Source organism: Pelodiscus sinensis, chromosome 18 (genome assembly GCF_052426305.1).
Source record: "Pelodiscus sinensis isolate ZL-2025 chromosome 18, ASM5242630v1, whole genome shotgun sequence".
Taxonomy (NCBI): domain Eukaryota; kingdom Metazoa; phylum Chordata; order Testudines; family Trionychidae; genus Pelodiscus; species Pelodiscus sinensis.
The window spans coordinates 8477314-8495407 of NC_143069.1; the positions used below are offsets into that span (position 1 = coordinate 8477314).

Here is an 18094-nt window from a genome sequence, read left to right on the forward strand (position 1 = left end):
ACTGCATGCCCCACTGCATGCCTACTGATCCACTGCATGTCTCCACTACCCTACTGATCCACTGCATGCCTCCACTACCCTACTGAGCCACTGCATGCCTACTGATCCACTGCATGCCTCTACTACCCTACTGATCCACTGCATGCCCCACTGCATGCCTACTGATCCACTGCATGCCTCCACTACCCTACTGATCCACTGCATGCCTCCACTACCCTACTGAGCCACTGCATGCCTACTGATCCACTGCATGCCTCTACTACCCTACTGATCCACTGCATGCCTCTACTACCCTACTGATCCACTGCATGCCTCCACTACCCTACTGATCCACTGCATGCCTACTGATCCACTGCATGTCTCCACTACCCTATTGAGCCACTCCATGCCCCACTGCCCTCTGCTTAGCCACTGCATGTCCCCCCAGTGCCCCCCTACAAGACTTGGGAGAAGGTGCTGACTTTGGCTGTGCTCTGCAGAGGGAGCAAGGCTCTCTGCTCCATGCTGAAAACCAGCTCTGCTACCTCTTCCAGGACCTCTTCCAGCACCTGGGTTGGCTGGAGGGCCGGATTCACTTCCTAGTGGAGCTAAGGGTGACCTGATGGTGGCGCTGGCAATGTGGCATACAGAGAGGCTGCATGACAGGGCGAGATGGGGATTCAATGGTTGGGCCATGCGGCTGCCCTCCCAGCCCAGTGATTCCCCCCTAACCCCAAATCCTTGCCCTGATCCCCCCACCCGAACCCTCTGCACTGAGCCTCCTGTCCCCCACAACCTTCTGCCCTGACTCCTGTACCTGCCCCTACACTCCTGTCCTGGCTTCTGTACCCCCTCAATCCAACCTGCAGCCCCGCACCTTCTGCTCCGATCCTAACCCCACTCCCAAGCTCTGACTCCGGCACCCCCCCACACACAATCCCTTGCCCTGTGATGCTTACACACTCCTGTCCCAACTCCTGCACCTCCAACCCTAACCCTCTGCTCAGAGCCCCCCCACCACTCCAACCCACACTTAAATTTCTCACTGTCGTATTGCATCCCTCATCCTCCGTTCTGAGCCTCCCTTCGCCTGCACCCCCTCTTCCCCCGCACGAGGGCCATGTTGTGACAGGGCAGTACCTGTCAGAAATGTAAGTTGCTTTCACCCTGCTTACACCTATGGGACGGCCTTATACACCCCTCCCCCGGGCCACAGGGACATGCTGTGCTGTACAGCAAGCAACCAGAAGCTGTTCTAGCCCTGCTGTGTGGCTGGTGATAGCGGTGGGCACTCCCAGCTGATGGGAGCAGCAGGAGGGGCTACGGGAGACAGGGAGAGAGCGAGTGAGCCAGCAAGTGGAGCTGGGAGGCAAGGGTGGTGGAGGGGATTCGTGGAGACCCCTGGCCCCTCCTGGAGCCCTGCCTAGGAGGCTCTGGGGACTGACACAGGCCGTAAGCTAAACTGAGTTTGAGGCCCCTGGGTAGATTATCAGCAAGGTCCCTTCTGATTGTGAAATCTCTTTAGATTCCCTTTTCTCACATACCAGCTCTAGATGGGGCTCCCTAGATGAGACGACGATGAGGTGGATGCGTAACTGGCTGGAGAACCCTTCTCACAGAGTCGTTATTAACGGTTCACAGTCCTACTGGAAGGGCAGAACAAGTGGGGTTCTGCAGGGGTCTGTTTGGGGACCGGTGCTGTTCAATAAATTCATCAATAATTTACATATTGGCCTAGAGAGGATGCTTATTAACTTTGCAGAAGGTACCAAGCTGGGAGGGGTTGCAAGTGCTTGGAGGACAGGATGATAATTCACAATGATCTGGACAAACTAGAGAAGTGGTCTGAGGTAAATGTGGTGAAGTTTAATAAGGACAAATGCAAAGTGCTCCACTCAGGGAGAGACAATCAGTGTCCCACACACAGCATGGGAAGCGACTATCGAGGAAGGAGCACTGCAGAACGGGATCTAGGGGTCAGAGTGGAACACAAGCTAAATCTGAGTCTGAGAGACACAGCTGCAAAAAAATGAAACATGACAAGAGTGTTGTGAGCAGGACACGAGAAGTCAATCATCTTCTCCACTCTGCAATGGTTCGGCCTCAGTTGGAGTATTGTGCCCAGTTTTGGGGAACATATTTCGAGAAAGAGGTGGAGAAATTGGAGAGAGTTCAGAGAAGAGCAACAAAAATGATTAAAGGTCTAGAGAACATGAGCTATGATGAGGGAAGACTGAAAGAAATGGGCTTATTTAGTTCAGAAAAGAGAAGACTGAGGGTACGTCTAGAGACTACAGAGCTTTCCTGGGATACCGGTGGTATCTGCTGCATCTGTGTTGGCTCCTTCCCCACTCTGGCATGATAAATGCAGAAGTGCGGGCCTGCAGAAGTCCCCCAAAACCTTATTTACCAGGTTTTGGTATAAAACTTTCTCCCAAAATCTTAACCTAGATTTTGGGAATAAAATGTCCATTGCCAGCAGCCAAATATGCTAAAGAAATCAGGGAGAGACTACTGAGAAATCTCACCCCTAAAGTACAAACCAGGACACAAAAAGCCCTGACTCCTGTAATTAAACAGTTCAACTACAACGTCTTGTTTCACTGACAGTGCTTCCTTCCGCCACCTGTGGCCCATTCGACTGGCGCTTTCCTGTGGTTGATCAGCACAGTCACCACCCAGTTTCCCGTAAATGTTCTGAGAGGTTTGCGGTCCTTAGACCCGGGGGCTGGGCTCTGCCTTCCTACAAAACCAGCAAGGGCCTCTACCTCTGGGGCACAGAGAGACTCTGGAAGCGCCCAAGGGAGCTCGCCAGCAGGAGGCTGTTGATCTGCTACAGTCCCAGGTACGTCGGTTCCCGTTGCCCCTCAGCGGGGCTGTCTGAGTGTGTCCACAGCTGCTGTCTTGCTCTCGGCTCGGAGGGGTGAGGTTTTAATCAGGCAATGGCAGCAAACGTCGATTTCACGGCGGGAACACACAAACCAACAACACGATTCCCTGGAGAACAACCCACCTTTGCTGCCAGGAGGAGCGAGAACCACGCTGCTGTAAAACTCTGGAGCTTGATTAGAGGCCATTTGTGGATTTGAAATCTAATGGTGATTTGTGGCAGGGGGGCTGCGACGCTTTAACTTTTTGAATCTCAGTGTCCACTGTGGTTCAATTATTGTCGCCCGACGCCTCCGTTATCTCCACCAATGGGAAGCCGAGTCACCTCTTCAGGGGAAACCGCAAAGAGCTGCTGGAGACAAACCCTGCCCCTCCCACTGCCGGGGTCCCTACAACGGGCCCTTCTCAGCTTGGGCTTTGCACCTGGCCCCGGCCACTCCCTGGAGGCTGGTGCCCGGCCAAGCGGAGGAGCAGGCTGGGCGTGTGAGCACAGCGATTGCTGCCCATGGAGCGGCTTCTCCCAGCTGGGCTGGATTCCTGACGCAGCCAGTGGCCAAACCGCAGAGGGGCCAGGAGTACACCCTGGGCTGTGATGTATTGGAGAGTATAAAATGGCACCCCCACCGGATCCTCCCCTCCCAGCCCCCCCCATACCCATTCATCCCTCTCCCACTATCCCTGGCCCGCTTCCTAGCACCCACCCACACACTGCCCTCCACATTCCTGCCCCTCCCTAGGGCCCAGAGTGCCCATTGAGCTACCGCAGAGGGGCTCGGGCCCCCTTCCTCCACTGAGACAGGTTGTGTAGATCCCTGTAAGGAGCAGGCCAGCCCGAGAGCCAGCAAGTAACCCACAGGGTGGCAGTGAGCTTCCCCTGTCGTTGTGCTGGCTCTGCCCCTCCTTCCTTAGCCAGGGTTCCTTTGTAGCCCTTCCACCCCCTACACCCTGCCCGTGCACAGCCCTGCCCTGCAGACCAAGGGCGCTGTGTGACCCGGCTGGCAGGAGGGTGAGCTGGCTCTTCTTCCACAGGGGCACTGCAGAGGCTGCTGCTGAACAGTCCTTCCGCACTGCACAATGACAACCGTTGAAAAGGTGGTGGGGGATCTGAACGTCGGCAGGTGTGTGGGCATCGAGATATTTAACAACACTGAAAATATGACTCTCGAGAACCCCAGGTGAGCAAGTTCCCATGCCCCCTCCCCCCCGCATACCTCTATGGACTGGCCAGGGTGTGGGGTACATGCCTGATATTGAGTGTCTGTCTGCCATTCCCATACACCTCTTCCATCCATCCACCCACTCCCATACACCCCCACGCTCTCCCCACTCCTTCCAGACTGGGTGTCGGGGGCTCCCTGGAAACGGGCTTGGAAGCCCTGGGGACTATCCAATAGCTGTGTAACTGCCAAGATTTCATGCAGTTACATACATGACTGTTCAGTGACATGGCAGATAATGCACCGAGTCTGGAATGGAACTTCACCATTTAAATGTCGCTACTGAGGCTCGGGGATGCGCATGTGGGGGATTCCCTCCCCCTCCACGTGGTGTCTGCAGGGCTGGGAGTGTCTCACCCAAAACCAGCGCAGCCCCTTGGGGGAAGCTTAGTGCTTCCTCCTGTGCAGCATGTACAGGGGGGAGAGGGACTTCGCTCCCTCCTCACGCTGACTCCCATGTGCAGCAGCCAGGCTGCCTGCAGCTTTTCCTTCCACCCTCTAGAATTTCAACAATTTTTAAAAACATGGACAGGACACCCGCACTGCTAACCCTAACTGAAACACTCACCCAAAACCCTAACCCTAAACCTAACCCTTACCGAAACCCTCACCCAAACCCTACCTAACTCTAACCCTAACCGAAACCCTCACCCAAACCCTAACCCTAACTCTAACCCTAACCGAAACCCTCACCCTAACCCTAACCCTAACCCTAACCCTCACCCTAACTCCAACGTGAACCATAACACTTGCCAAATGCTATCGCAAACTCTAAACCTAACCTAACTGAATCCAAACCCTAACCATAAAGCTAACCCTTTACCAATCCCTAACACAAACCCAAACTCTAACCCTAAATCTTTTCTAATCCTAACCCTAACTCTAACCCATTCCTTATCCATACCTTTAATCCAAACCTTTCCCTAACCCTAACCCTATCTCTATCTGTCTTACTGTTCCTAATCCTATCTTTAACTCTATCCCTTACCCAAATCCTAAACCTAGCTCGAACCCTTACCCTAACCCTAACTATAACCAAACGCTATTCTAACCCTAATCCTTACCCTCACACTAAACGCTACCCCAACCCTAACACTAACCATAACCTTAATGCAAGCCCTAACCCAAACCCTAATCCTATTTTTTATTTGAACCTAATCTCTAACCCTAACCCTAATCCAATTCCTAACTCTAACCATAAACGCTAACCCTAACCCTACATCTATCCCTAACCCTATTCCTAACCTTAACCATAACCCTCTTCCTATCTCTAACCCTAAGCATAACCCTACACCTAATGCTAACCCTAAGCCAAATCCTAACACTAACATTAATTCTAACCCTAACCCTAACCACTCCTAACCCTAACCCTATCCCTAACACTAACCTTACCATGAACCCCATCCCTACTCCTAATCTGAGCCCTGACCTTAACTGATAACCCTAAACATGTCATAAAGCAAAACGTTAACCCAAACCCTAACTCGAACCCTTTCCCTAACCCTATGCCAACTCTATCCCTATATCTAACCCTAACCGTGTCCCGATTCCTAACCATAATCAAAATGTATCTCCAATCTTATCCTTAACCCAAACTCTAACCCTAACACTAACCCTAACCCAAATCCTAACCAAATGCTATTACCGGGAAGAAATGCAGAGAGGAACGAGCAAGAAAAGAGGACCCCTGTTTCGAATGGAGAAGATAGGGAGATCGACTGGTTATCTGAGGTGTTTGTACACTAATGCGAGAAGCCTGGGGAACAAACAGGAAGAACTGGAGGCCCTGGCCCAGACCAAGAAATATGATTTAATTGGGATAACAGAGACTTGGTGGGATGACTTGCATGACTGGAGCGCTGTCATGGAAGGGTATAGACTGTTCAGGAACAACAGGCAGGGGAGAAAAGGAGGAGGAGTTGCACTATATGTAAGAGAGCACTATGATTGCTCCGAACACCAGTATAAAAAGGGAGAAAAACTTGTTGAGAGTCTATGGATTAAATTTAAAGGAGCAAACAACAGCAGTGATGTTGTGGTTGGTATCTGCTACAGGCCACCAAATCAGGTGGATGAGGTAGATGAGGCTTTCTTCGGACAATTGAGAGAAGCTTCCAGATCACAGGCCCTGGTTCTCGTGGGGGACTTTAATTACCCTGACATCTGTTGGGAAACTAATACGGCAGTACACAGGCAATCCAGGAAGATTTTTGGAGAATGTTGGGGATAACTTCTTGACACAAGAGCTGAAGGGTCCGACCAGGGGCCATTTACAGTTTGACCTTCTGCTCACAAACAGGGAGGAACTAATAGGGGAAGTAGAGGTGGGTGACAACCTGGGAAGCAGTGATCATGAGATGGTAGATTTCAGGATCCTGACCAAAAGAAGAAAAGAGACTAGTAAAATACACTCCTTTGACTTCAAAAAAGCAGATTTTGACTCCCTCAGAGATCTGATATGCAGAATCCCCTGGGATGCTAACATGAAGGGGAAATGAGTCCAGGACAGCTGGCAGTATTTTAAAGAAGCCTTATTGAAGGCACAGAAAGAAACCATCCCGACGCGTAGCAAGAGAGGCAAACATGGTAGGAGACCGGATTGGCTTACAGGGGAAATCCTTGGTGAACTTAAGCACAAGAAGGAAGCTTACAAAGAGTGGAAACTTGGACAAATGACCAGGGAGGGGTTTAAATGTATAGCTCGAGAATGCTGGAGGGTTATTAGGAAGGTGAAAGTGCAAATGGAATTGCTACTGGCTAAGGACGTGAAGCATAACAAAAAAGATTTCTACAGGCATGTTAACAAGAAGGTGATCAGAGAGGGTGTGCAGCCCCTAATGGAGGAAGGAGGTAACCTAGTGACAGATGATGTGGGGAAAGCTGAAGTACTCAATGCTTTCTTTGCCTCTGTATTCACGGACAAGGTTGGCTCCTGGACTTCTGCGCTAAGTGACGCAAGATGTGATGAAGATGGACAGCCTTTGGTGGGTAAAGAATAGGGGTATGTCTACACTACAAAGTTAGTTCGAACTAACAGACGTTAGTTCGAACTAACTTTCATAGGCGCTACACTAGCGCTCCGTTAGTTCGAACTAGGTAATCCTCATTCCACGAGGATTAAGCCTAGTTCAAATTTACTAGTTCGAATTAACGGGTGTGTAGCCCCTTAATTCGAACTAGTGGGAGGCTAGCCCTCCTCAGGTTTCCCTGGTGGCCACTCCGGCCAACACCAGGGAAACTTGTCTGCCCCCCTCCCAGCCCCGGACCCCTAAAGGGGCACAGGCTGGCTACGGTGCCCGTGCCAGGTGCAAGCCTGCCAGCACCCAGCCAGCAGACCCTGCACCTGGCACGGATCGAGCCAGCCACCCGATGCCCCCCAGCCCTCCCCCTCTTCCCGGGACCAGGCTGGCGGCTCCTGGGAGCTTGCCCGGGACCGCGAGAGGCGGGCACCCGCCTGGGCTAGTGCAGACATCGTGGACCTCGTCCACGATCTCAGCACTAGGCACAGGAAAGTGGCAGGCTTGGGCAGGAGAGCTGCCAGCCTGGCCACCCAGGAGCAGGTTTGCATGAAAATCAAGGGGGTCCACTGAGACACCCGACCCTGAGCCCTGAGCTTACAATGGCCGTCCTGGGTCAGTCCAAAGGTCCATCTAGCCCAGTAGCCTGTGTGCCGACAGTGGCCAACCCTAGGAACCCTGGAGGGGATGGACCGAAGACAGTGACCAAGCCATTTGTCTCGTGCCATCCCTCTCCAGCCTTCCACAAACCTTGGGCAGGGATACCACTCCTACTCCCTGGCTAATAGCACTCCATGGACCCAACCTCCATGACTTGATCTCACTTCCCTTTAAACTCTGTTCTAGTTCTAGCCTTCATAGCCTCCTGCAGCAAGGAGTTCCACAGGTTGACTCTTTGCTTTGTGAAGAACAACTTTCTCTTACTAGTTTGAAGCCTGCTACCCATTCCTTTCCTTTGGTGTCCTCTAGTCCTTCTTTATGGGAACTAATGAAGAACTTTTCTGTATGTACCCTCTCCATCTGATATGCAGAATCCCCTGGGTTGCTAACATGAAGGGGAAATGAGTCCAGGACAGCTGGCAGTATTTTAAAGAAGCCTTATTGAAGGCACAGAAAGAAACCATCCCGACGCGTAGCAAGAGAGGCAAACATGGTAGGAGACCGGATTGGCTTACAGGGGAAATCCTTGGTGAACTTAAGCACAAGAAGGAAGCTGCTTTTAGAGACCTCTATACTGTCCCCCCTCCATCTCCTCTTGTCTAAGCTGAAAAGTCCCAGTCTCTTTAGCCTCTCTTTGGCGCCACATTTCAAGAAAGATGTGGAGAAATTGGAAAGGGTACAGAGAAGAGCGACAAGAATGATTAAAGGTTTAGAGAACATGACCTATGAAGCCAGGCTTCATGAACTGGGCTTGTTTAGTTTGGAAAAAAGAAGATTAAGGGGGGACATGATAGCGGTTTTCAAATATCTAAAAGGGTGTCACAAGGAGGAAGGAGAAAATTTGTTCCTCTTGGTTTCTGAGGACAGGACAAGGAGTAATGGGCTTAAAGTGCAGCAGGGGAGGTTTAGATTGGACATTAGGAAAAAATTCCTAACTGTCAGGGTGGTCAAATATTGGAATAAATTGCCAAGGGAGGTGGTGGAATCTCCCTCTCTGGAGATATTTAAGAACAGGTTAGATAGACATCTGTCAGGGATGGTGTAGACGGAGCTTGATCCTGCCTTGAGGGCAGGGGGCTGGACTCGATGACCTCTCGAGGTCCCTTCCAGTCCTATTATTCTATGATTCTATGATTCTATATGGGGCCTGTTCCCAACCCCTGATCATTTTAGTTGCCCTCCCCTCTCCCAGCCTCTCTCTTCCCCTCTCCCACCTCCTTTTCCCAGTCTCCCCTAGTTTTGTTCAATAAAGACAGATTCCATTTTTGAACACAATTGTCCTTTATTTTGTACATCAAGAAAAGGGGCTAGGGAAGGGTAAGTGGAAGGAGGTGAGGGAGGAATGGGGCATGAGCCCCCGATGGGGAGGACTGGGCTGGCTATGCGGGCTTTTGGGGGTGGAAGCTCTCCTGCAGCCCCCCGATTGCCTCCTCTTCCCAGATGGCAGCCTGCGGCAAGTGCAGCCGGGCTGATGGCCGAGTGCTGTGATGTGCCCACTGTGGGTACTCCGGGCACTCCAAGCCAGGACTGCTTTGCAAGTGGGGCACCCCTGAGAACTGTCTGTCCGGGGTGGGGGTCGGGACCCTTTAAGCGCAGCCCTCGGCTAGCCTGAGACAGCATCTCCACGCTCTAAGTCCTCCTCTGATGTCCTGCTGGCACTACTTCCGGCCATCCTTAAGCCTGGTTCAGGGTCCACTTAATGTGGACATGCTAGTTCGAATTAGCAAAACGCTAATTCGAACTAGTTTTTTAGTCTAGATCCGTTAGTTCGAATTAGCTTAGTTCGAATTAACTTATTCGAACTAAGTTAGTTCGAATTAACGTTGTAGTGTAGACATACCCCAGGTTAGGAACTTTTTAGAAAAGCTAAACGTACACAATTCCATGGGTCCGGACTTAATGCACCCGAGGGTACTGAGGGAGTTGGTAAATGTCATTAAGGAGACTTTGGCCTTTATCTTTGAAAAGTTGTGGAGTTCGGGAGAAATCCTGGATGACTGGAAAAAAGCAAATGTAGTGCTCATCTTCCAAAAAGGGAAGATGGACTATCCAGGGAACTATAAGCCGGTCAGTCTTACCTCAGTTCCTGGAAAAATCATGGAAGGGATCCTTAAGGAATCCATTTTGAGGCACTTGGAAGAGAGGAAAGTGATTAGGAATAGTCAGCATGGAATAATTGGCTCTGTGGACGTGGGAAAGTCAGTGGATGTGATATACCTTGACTTTAGCAATATTCTTGCCAGCAAGTTAAGGGAATGTGGATTGGATAAATGGACGGTAAGATGGATACAAAGATGGCTAGAAGGCTGGGCCCACCAGGTCAACGGCTCGATGTCAGGATGGCGGTTGGTTTCTAGCGGAGTGCCCCAAGGTTCGGTTCTAGGACCGGTTTTGTTCCATATCTTTATTTATGACCTGGATGAGGGGATAGATTGCACCCTCAGCAAGTTTGCAGATGACACTAAGCTACGGGGAGAGGTAGATATGCTTGAGGGCAGAGATAGGGTCCAGAGTGACTTAGTCAAATTGGAGGATTGGGCCACAAGAAATCTGATGAAGTTCAACAAGGACAGGTTCAGAGACCTGCACTTGGGATGGAAGAATCCTAAGCATAGTTACAAGCTGGGGACCAACCAGTTACGTAGTAGTTCTGCAGAAAAGGACCTGGGGGTTACAGTGGATGAGAAGCTGGATATGAGTCAACAGTGTGCCCTTGTAGCCAAGAAGGCTAATGGCATATTAGGTTGCATTAAGAGGAGCATTGCCAGCAGATCCAGAGATGTCATTATTCCCCTTTATTCGGCTCTGGTGAGGCCACATCTGGAGTATTGTGTCCAGTTCTGGGCCCCTTGCTACAAAAAGGATGTGGACGCATTGGAGAGGGTCCAGCGGAGGGCAACCAAAATGATAAGTGGGCTGGAGCATATGACTTATGAAGAGAGGCTGAGGGATTTGGGTCTGTTTAGTCTGCAGAAGCGAAGAGTGAGGGGGGATTTGATAGCAGCCTTCAACTTCCTGAAGGGAGCTTCCAAAGAGGATGGAGAAAGGTACTAACAGATGGCAGAACAAGGAGCAATGGTCTCAAGTTGTGGTTGGATATTAGGAATAACTATTTCACTAGTAGGGTGGGGAAGCAGTGGAATGGGTTCCCTAGGGAAGTAGTGGAATCTCCATCCCTAGAGGTGTTTAAGTCTCAGCTTGACCAAGCCCTGGCTGGGTTGATTGAGTTGGGATTGGTCCTGCCTAGAGCAGGGGGCTGGGCTTGATGTCCTTCTGGGTTCTCTTCCAGCTCTATGGTTCTATGATTCTATCCCTACCCCTAATGCTATCCTAAAACTACACACTAACCCTAAGACTAAATCTAATGATAACCAAATCCAATCTCTAAACCTAACCCTAATCCTAAATGCTAACCCTAACTGTAACTGTAACCCTATTCCTAAACGTAACCCTAATTCTAATCGTAACCTTAACTGTAACCCTAACACCAGGGCTGGATTAAGGGGTGGCCTAGCTGGGCAGCTGTCCGGGGCGCCAACCTATTGGTGGTGCCTGATGGCAGCTGCAAGGGGTGCGCCTAGTTCCCGGATCGCGGGCTGCAGCAGCTCCCAGCCACCACCCTGCAGTGGCCGCCTGGGACGGAGCCCGTGTTAACCCCTGCAGTGCCGGCCAGCACCGCCCTGCCACACATGTCCTGCCAACGCTAGCTCCGAATGCCTCCCCTTACATCTGCCATCGGGCAGCACATTGAGGGGGAGGGCACGCATGCACAGTGCGCCCGGGGCAGAGCCGCGCATGCATCACGCGCCTGCTGCCTGGGGCACCAGAATTGCTCGAGCCGGCACTGCCTAACACTATCACTAACCCTAACTCTAATCCTAAACCAAACAATTACACTAACCCTAACCCTAACCCTAACCCTAACCCAACCTTGACTTTGTCCCTAACCCTAACTCTAACCCTCACCCTAACACTTACCCTAACCAAATGCTATCATTAACCCTAACCCTATACAAACCCTACATGCAAATGGTAACCCCAACCCAAAACCTAACCCTACATGCTAACGCTATCCCTAACCCTAACACTAACCCTAACCCTAAATGTTAACCCTCACTCTAGCACTAATCCTCTTCCTAACCCTATCTGTAACTGTAACCCTAACCTGAGCCCTAGCCCTAACCTCAACCATACACCTAACTCTAACCCTAAAACACTAAGGCCGTGTCTACATTGGCAAGGTTTTGTGCAAAAGCGATTGCTTTTGCGCAAAATCTTGCCTCCTGTCTACACTGGCTGTGAGTATTTGCGCAAGAACACTGACTTGTAATGTACAAAATCAGTGCTTCTTGCACAAATATTCTGATGCTCCCGCTCAGGGATAAGCCGTCTTGCGCAAGTATTCTTGTGCAAGAGGCCAGTGTAGATAGGCAATGTCAATTTCTTGCGCAAGAAAGCCCGATGGCAAAAATGGCCATAGGAGCTTTCTTGCACAAGAGAGTGTCTACACTGGCATGGATGCTTTTGTGCAAAAGCACATCTTTTGCGCAAAAGCACATGCCAGTGTAGACGCTCTCTTGTGCAAATACTTTTAACGGAAAAACTCTTCCGTTAAAAGTATTTGCACAAAATCTTGCTAGTATAGACTTAGCCTAACAGAATCCCAGCAATATTTACCCTAATTCTAACCCATAACCTAAACCCTAGCCCCAACTCTAACTCTAACCCTATGCCCGACCCTAACCCTAATCTTAACCCTAATCCTAAAACAAATCCTAACCCTAACCCTAACGCTAAACCTACATTAAATGTAATCCTAAACATAACCTTTACCCTAATGTTGAATTTAGCCTTATCCTTATCCCTAAGCATAATCTTAACGTTAACCCTATTCCTAGCCATGTAACTATCTGTAACCCTAACACTAACACCAGCCCTAATCCTAATCACAAATCTAACTCTAACCCTCACAAAATGTTATCCCCAACCCTAAAACAAATCCTAACCCTAACGCTAAACAGAACTTAATCCTAACTCTAACCTTAACCCTAATCCTATCCCTATTCCTAACTCTAACTTTAACCCTAACCCTAACCAAACACTAAACCACACCCTATCCCCATCCCGATTCCTAATCCTAAAACATAACCCTAAACTTAACTCTACCCCATCCATATCCCTAACTGTAACTCTAACCCTAACTCTAACCCTGAACCTAACCCTAACCAAATGCGATCCCTAACCCTAATCCTAACCTAACCCTATACACTAACCCTAACCCTAAATCTAACAATAACCAAACACCATCCCTAAGCCCAACACTAACCATAATCCTAAATGCTAACCCTAACCCTATTTCTAACCCTAACCCTAACCCCTAAAACAAACCCTAACTCTAACCCAAATCCAAATGCAAATCCGAACTAAATGGTATCCCTAATCCTATCCCTAACACTATCGCTAACCCTAATAGTAACCGTGATAGAAATGTAGCCGTGTTAATCTGGGGTAGCTGAAGCAAAATGCAGGACAATGTAGCACTTTAAAGACTAACAAGATGGTTTATTAGATGATGAGCTTTCGTGGGCCAGACCCACTTCCTCAGATCAAATAGCGGAAGAAAATAGTCACAACCATATATACCAAAGGATACAATTTAAAAAAATGAACACATATGAAAAGGACAAATCACATTGCAGAGCAGGAGAGGGATGCGGGGGGGGGGGGGGGGGAAGGAAGGAAGGTAAGTGTCTGTGAATTGATGATATTAGATGTAGGGAGAGTGGGATGTTTGTGAGTTAATGGTATTAGAGGTGATAATTGAGGAAGCTATCTTGGTAATGGGTAAGATAGTTCAAGTGTTTGTTCATTCCTTTTTGGAGAGGATCACTATTTGATCTGAGGAAGTGGGTCTGGCCCACGAAAGCTCATCATCTAATAAACCATCTTGTTAGTCTTTAAAGTGCTACATTGTCCTGCATTTTGCTTCACCTAATAGTAACCCTCACTGTAAACAATAGCTCCAATCCTAACCCTAGCCCTTTCGCTAACCCTAACCCCAATCCTATCTGTATCTTTAACCCTGACCCTAATCTTGACCCGGTTCTTATACATAACCCTAACCCTAACTCTAATCCTATCACTAACACTAACCATAACGCTAACCCTAACTCAGTCTGTATTGCTATCCTTAACCCTGTCTTTAACCCTATCCCTAACACTCATCCTAACAATATCACTAACCCTAACCCTGTCTTCTCCTGGTCCTCGGCTCATAGGATAAAGGAAGCAAATGGAACTGTAGTCCCTTAACAATGGCCTGTATGCCGTAAGCACGCACAATCTGGCTGGGAAGGGAAGAGACATTCTGGTTAGCTAGACTTCAGCCAAATCAGTGGAAATATTTTAAACTTTCATTCTAATTGGCTGGATCCAGAGGTGGGTGGACTCCAGGAGCCAATCGAAACCTGAGAAGCAATAGCCACTATAAAACTCCTCCTGAACAGGAAAACAATCAAATCAAACCAAAACAACACACCAACAAACTCGCCAACATAGTAACAGGAGCCAAGTCAACTAAAACAATTGAATTTCGGACTATTTCTGGCTGAACAGGTGCTACACTCCTACACATAGTCATCCAAACATTACACACCTATACCTGTGCACTCAAATCCCTCCTACACTGCCATATGACGTGTGTGCTCCTGCCTACGTATGGTGCTGAACATTGTTGTTAATGACATTATGTTGACAGATGTCTACTGAATTAACAGCTCAAAGACACTTAATTGGTAACCCAATCTGTTTACTCTAAAAACAAAGGGCTTTTGTTATTAACCTGATGGTCTGTACATTAAATAAGAAATGAAGATTTCACGAGATGCCTCCTACTGACTTGACTTAACAAAGAAAAGCTACAAGCCCTGGAAGGAATTGGCGCAGCAGACCTCTATGAAGTTGAAAGTTTGACAGGAAAGTCACTCATCCAACCCCCCATCCTCCCACCATAGTACATTCCACTTGCCAGTCAGATCTCTACAGACGCAGCCCAGCTCTATAAAACCAGCGTCAGCCAGTGACACCCCCACTGCAATCCTTCCACCTGGGGTCCCTTATAGTCTGGGGGGGACCTTGGAATTGGGGGCTGGATGTGGTCCCCAGCTTGTTTGGATCCAATTCCCAAAACTCAGGCCCTCCCAATGCATTGGGAAGCCCACACTGGCACTCCTCCCCCCGCCCACCCCACTGCTTTTCCTTGGGGCTGGAGCACACAAAATCGGCAAGCCTGGACCTCTGTATTCTCTGGTGTGTGAGGGGAATGTGGGGAGTTGTTAAGCAAACGTTGCAGCACTCCCTGCAGTTTGGGAACAAACACTAAACACCAATGAACCCACCCCTCTCCCTGAGCCAGGCCCCCCAGTCCTCCCATCCCAATACACTCACCCCTGCCTCAGAGCCAGGCTCCCCTAGCATCCCCCCTTCCCAGTGCATTCCCCCTTCCCGTGAGGCAGGCATCCCCAGCGTCGGGAGCCCCCACTCCAATGAAATGTCCCCCTCCCACTGAGCCAGGCACAGAGGAACAATCTGACTTTTCAAGTGGCTGCTCCTGCTGCCTGGCCCGGCTGCCTTGGCTCACATTGTGTAGAGGGAGGCATCACGTGGCCAGCTCCCGGTCTCTGCTGATCACGTGTGCTCTGCTCCCACCCCAGTCTGGTGCCCCCTTAGTGTGGCACTCCAAAAGTGCCCTCTCCTGCCTCCCTATGCTAGACTCTGCCACGCTTCTCACTCGCCTGCCCCTGCCAAATGCAGCAGGGGAATATTGTCCCCACCAGGCTTCCGTTCCAGGGAAACAGGACGGTATTTCACATATCCGGTAGTTCCTGTTTTTTTTTTTTACTGGACGGAGCCCGCAGATGTCCAAGTGAATATCGGACACCTGACAACCTGAAGGAGGAGGCAGAGCCCAGCCCGGGTTGGGTGGGAGGGAAGGGACTGGCCCTGTCCCCACTTACCTCATCTCCACTCCCTTGTGATTTGGTCATGCAAGAAAGGCCCCTCTGCCCTGGGTTTGGCCCAAGTTGGGTCGTGCTCCCTTGTCCAGCAATTTGCTGTGTGTCTCTTCTATAGAAGAGCTGAGACGCTGTGACCCACCCCAGCCCCAGGGTCAGGGCTCTCCTGCTGCGGAGATGCACTTATTAATTATTGTCAGGGATGCTGTGTGCTGAGGTGCCCTGTTGTCTGTTCCTCCAGGACTTACTGTGAGAGTGGCAATGTATGGATGGAGCCTACACCTGAAATCCCCCCCGGTGGCTCGGGGAGCAGCGTGTTTGTGAAAAAAGGCGGCACGGCCTGCGGGAGTGTGGGGGTGCTGAGCTATGAGTCCGACACCTTCACCCTGGCCATCATGTTCTCCAACCCCTTCAACTACAACTTGTACAACATCACGTTTGCTCTTCAGCTCTGCAGTGGCAGGCAGCACTTTGACAGCATGAAGAGCCTCCACACCTACATGTACGGCGGGGGCCCGCCCTACCAGTGCCACTCCTTCAGGAAGGCGGTGCTCCGGGGGTGGAATCCTGGGGAACTGAGGGTGCGCAACCAGGAGATAGAGGTGAAAGCCACCATGACCAGCAACTATAAGTCCTACATTAGAGTGCAGATCGAGCAAACCAATCCTAGCCCGCCCTAGCTATGCACTCAGCCCAGGGAAATGCCCCCATGTGACAGACCAGGATGCAGGGGAACTAGGGACTTTCTCCCGGCCTTCGTAGACAGTCATGCGCTAGCTCTGCTCATGCGAGGCCACTAAAAATGGCCAGAGCAGTGTGGGTGGTGGGAAGAGCTAGCCAGCCAAGCAGGGCCGGCCCACAACACAAATGATACCCCCATACCTCCTCACTTGGACCAAAACTTTGAAAGGTCTCTTGTGCTCTCCTTCTTCCAGTACAGCACAGCACAGCACAGCACAGCACAGCACAGCACAGCACAGCACAGCACAGCACAGCACTCCACCATCTCTGTGCATGTGCAGCAGAGAGAATACATATGCACCAGCAGCAGACACAATTTTCTGCACTCTGGGCCCCCCCTCTCCAATCTGTCACCTGAGGCGGCCAACTCAGTTCACCTCCTGGCGAGAGCAGCCCTGCACGAAGTACCATCTTCCCGATCTCTTGGGTTTGCACTGCTGCCCACACTGCTCTTTTTAGTGCACTAGTACCTGTCTGTCTCCTCAGTCTGGTGGTATCTGGGCATGCAAAATTATATAAAGAAGGGTTTTTTTCTGTGTATTTCCTAATCTCCGAGATAGTAGGTGTTGGCATATGAAAGCCTGAAGCTTCAGCTTTTATCTTGGTGATAAAACTCCTATAAAGCTTTGCAAAAAGTCATGCTAAAAAGGTAACAATTTTTAGAAAATAAAGGCTAAAATTCTTGTAAGGAGCTAAGCAACTTGAATGGCAAGTTATAAAGACACAAGGAAAGGGTAGGTGCAGAAGATCATAACACAAGAGTGTGAGAATGGCCCTACTGGGGCTGCCCAATTGCCCACCCAGCCCAGTGAGAAGTGCTGCAAATGGAATGAACAGAGCAAGACAACTTCAAGTGATCCATCCCCTGTGGTCCACTCCCAGCCTCTGGCAGTGAGAGGTTTAGGGACACCTGGAGCATGGGGTTTGGCCCCTGCCCACCTTGTCTTGTAGCCATTGATGGAGCCATTCTTAATGAACATATCTAAGTTGTTCTTAAGCCCCATTGTAATTTTGGCCTTTACAAAACTCCCAGCAACATGGTCCACAGGCGGACTGTGAGCTTTGTGAAAAAATACGTCCTTTGGTCTGGTATAAACCTGCTCCTTTGAATATCATTTGGTGACCCCTAGTTCTTGTGTTAGGAAAAAGTAGCAACCTCCTTATTCCCTAAATACACTTCCCTATTTGCTGTCTCTGCATCATTCAAAATTTTATAATCCTCTGTCATACCCCAGCAGGTCTATTTGTCTGTATTCGCCCTTTTCATCACACGGCTGTAATCATTTGTGTACAAATTTTGAAAAGTACTAACTCACTAAACAATATAGCTGTGTCTACACTGACCAGTTATTCTGGAAAATCAGCCGCTTTTCTGGAATAACTTGCTAGCTGTCTACACTGGCCACTTCAATTTCTGGAAAAGCACTGACGATCTAATGTAAAATCATCAGTGCTTTTCCGGAAAAACTATGCTGCTCCCATTCGGGCAAAAGTCTTTTTCCGGAAAACTGTTCCTGAAAAGGGCCAGTGTAGACAGCAGAGATTTATTTTCCGCAAAAAAAGCCCCAATCGCGAAAAT

The 18094-nt window shown here is 49.8% G+C and overlaps 2 protein-coding genes across 6 annotated transcripts in view; one reads left to right on the forward strand and one right to left on the reverse strand.

The window, feature by feature from the left end:
- LOC102460158 (sulfotransferase 2B1-like) overlaps window positions 1-18094 on the reverse strand; it is a 189419-nt gene that overhangs the window by 49713 nt on the left and 121612 nt on the right. The gene's annotated exons all lie outside the window — the stretch shown is intronic.
- Window positions 223-18076, forward strand: LOC149523205 (uncharacterized). The gene is made up of 3 exons (XM_075914239.2): window positions 223-2824; window positions 3898-4043; window positions 16016-18076. The coding sequence occupies exons 2-3, from the start codon at window positions 3943-3945 to the stop codon at window positions 16452-16454; spliced, it is 540 nt and encodes a 179-aa protein (XP_075770354.2). The 5' UTR covers window positions 223-2824; window positions 3898-3942; the 3' UTR covers window positions 16455-18076.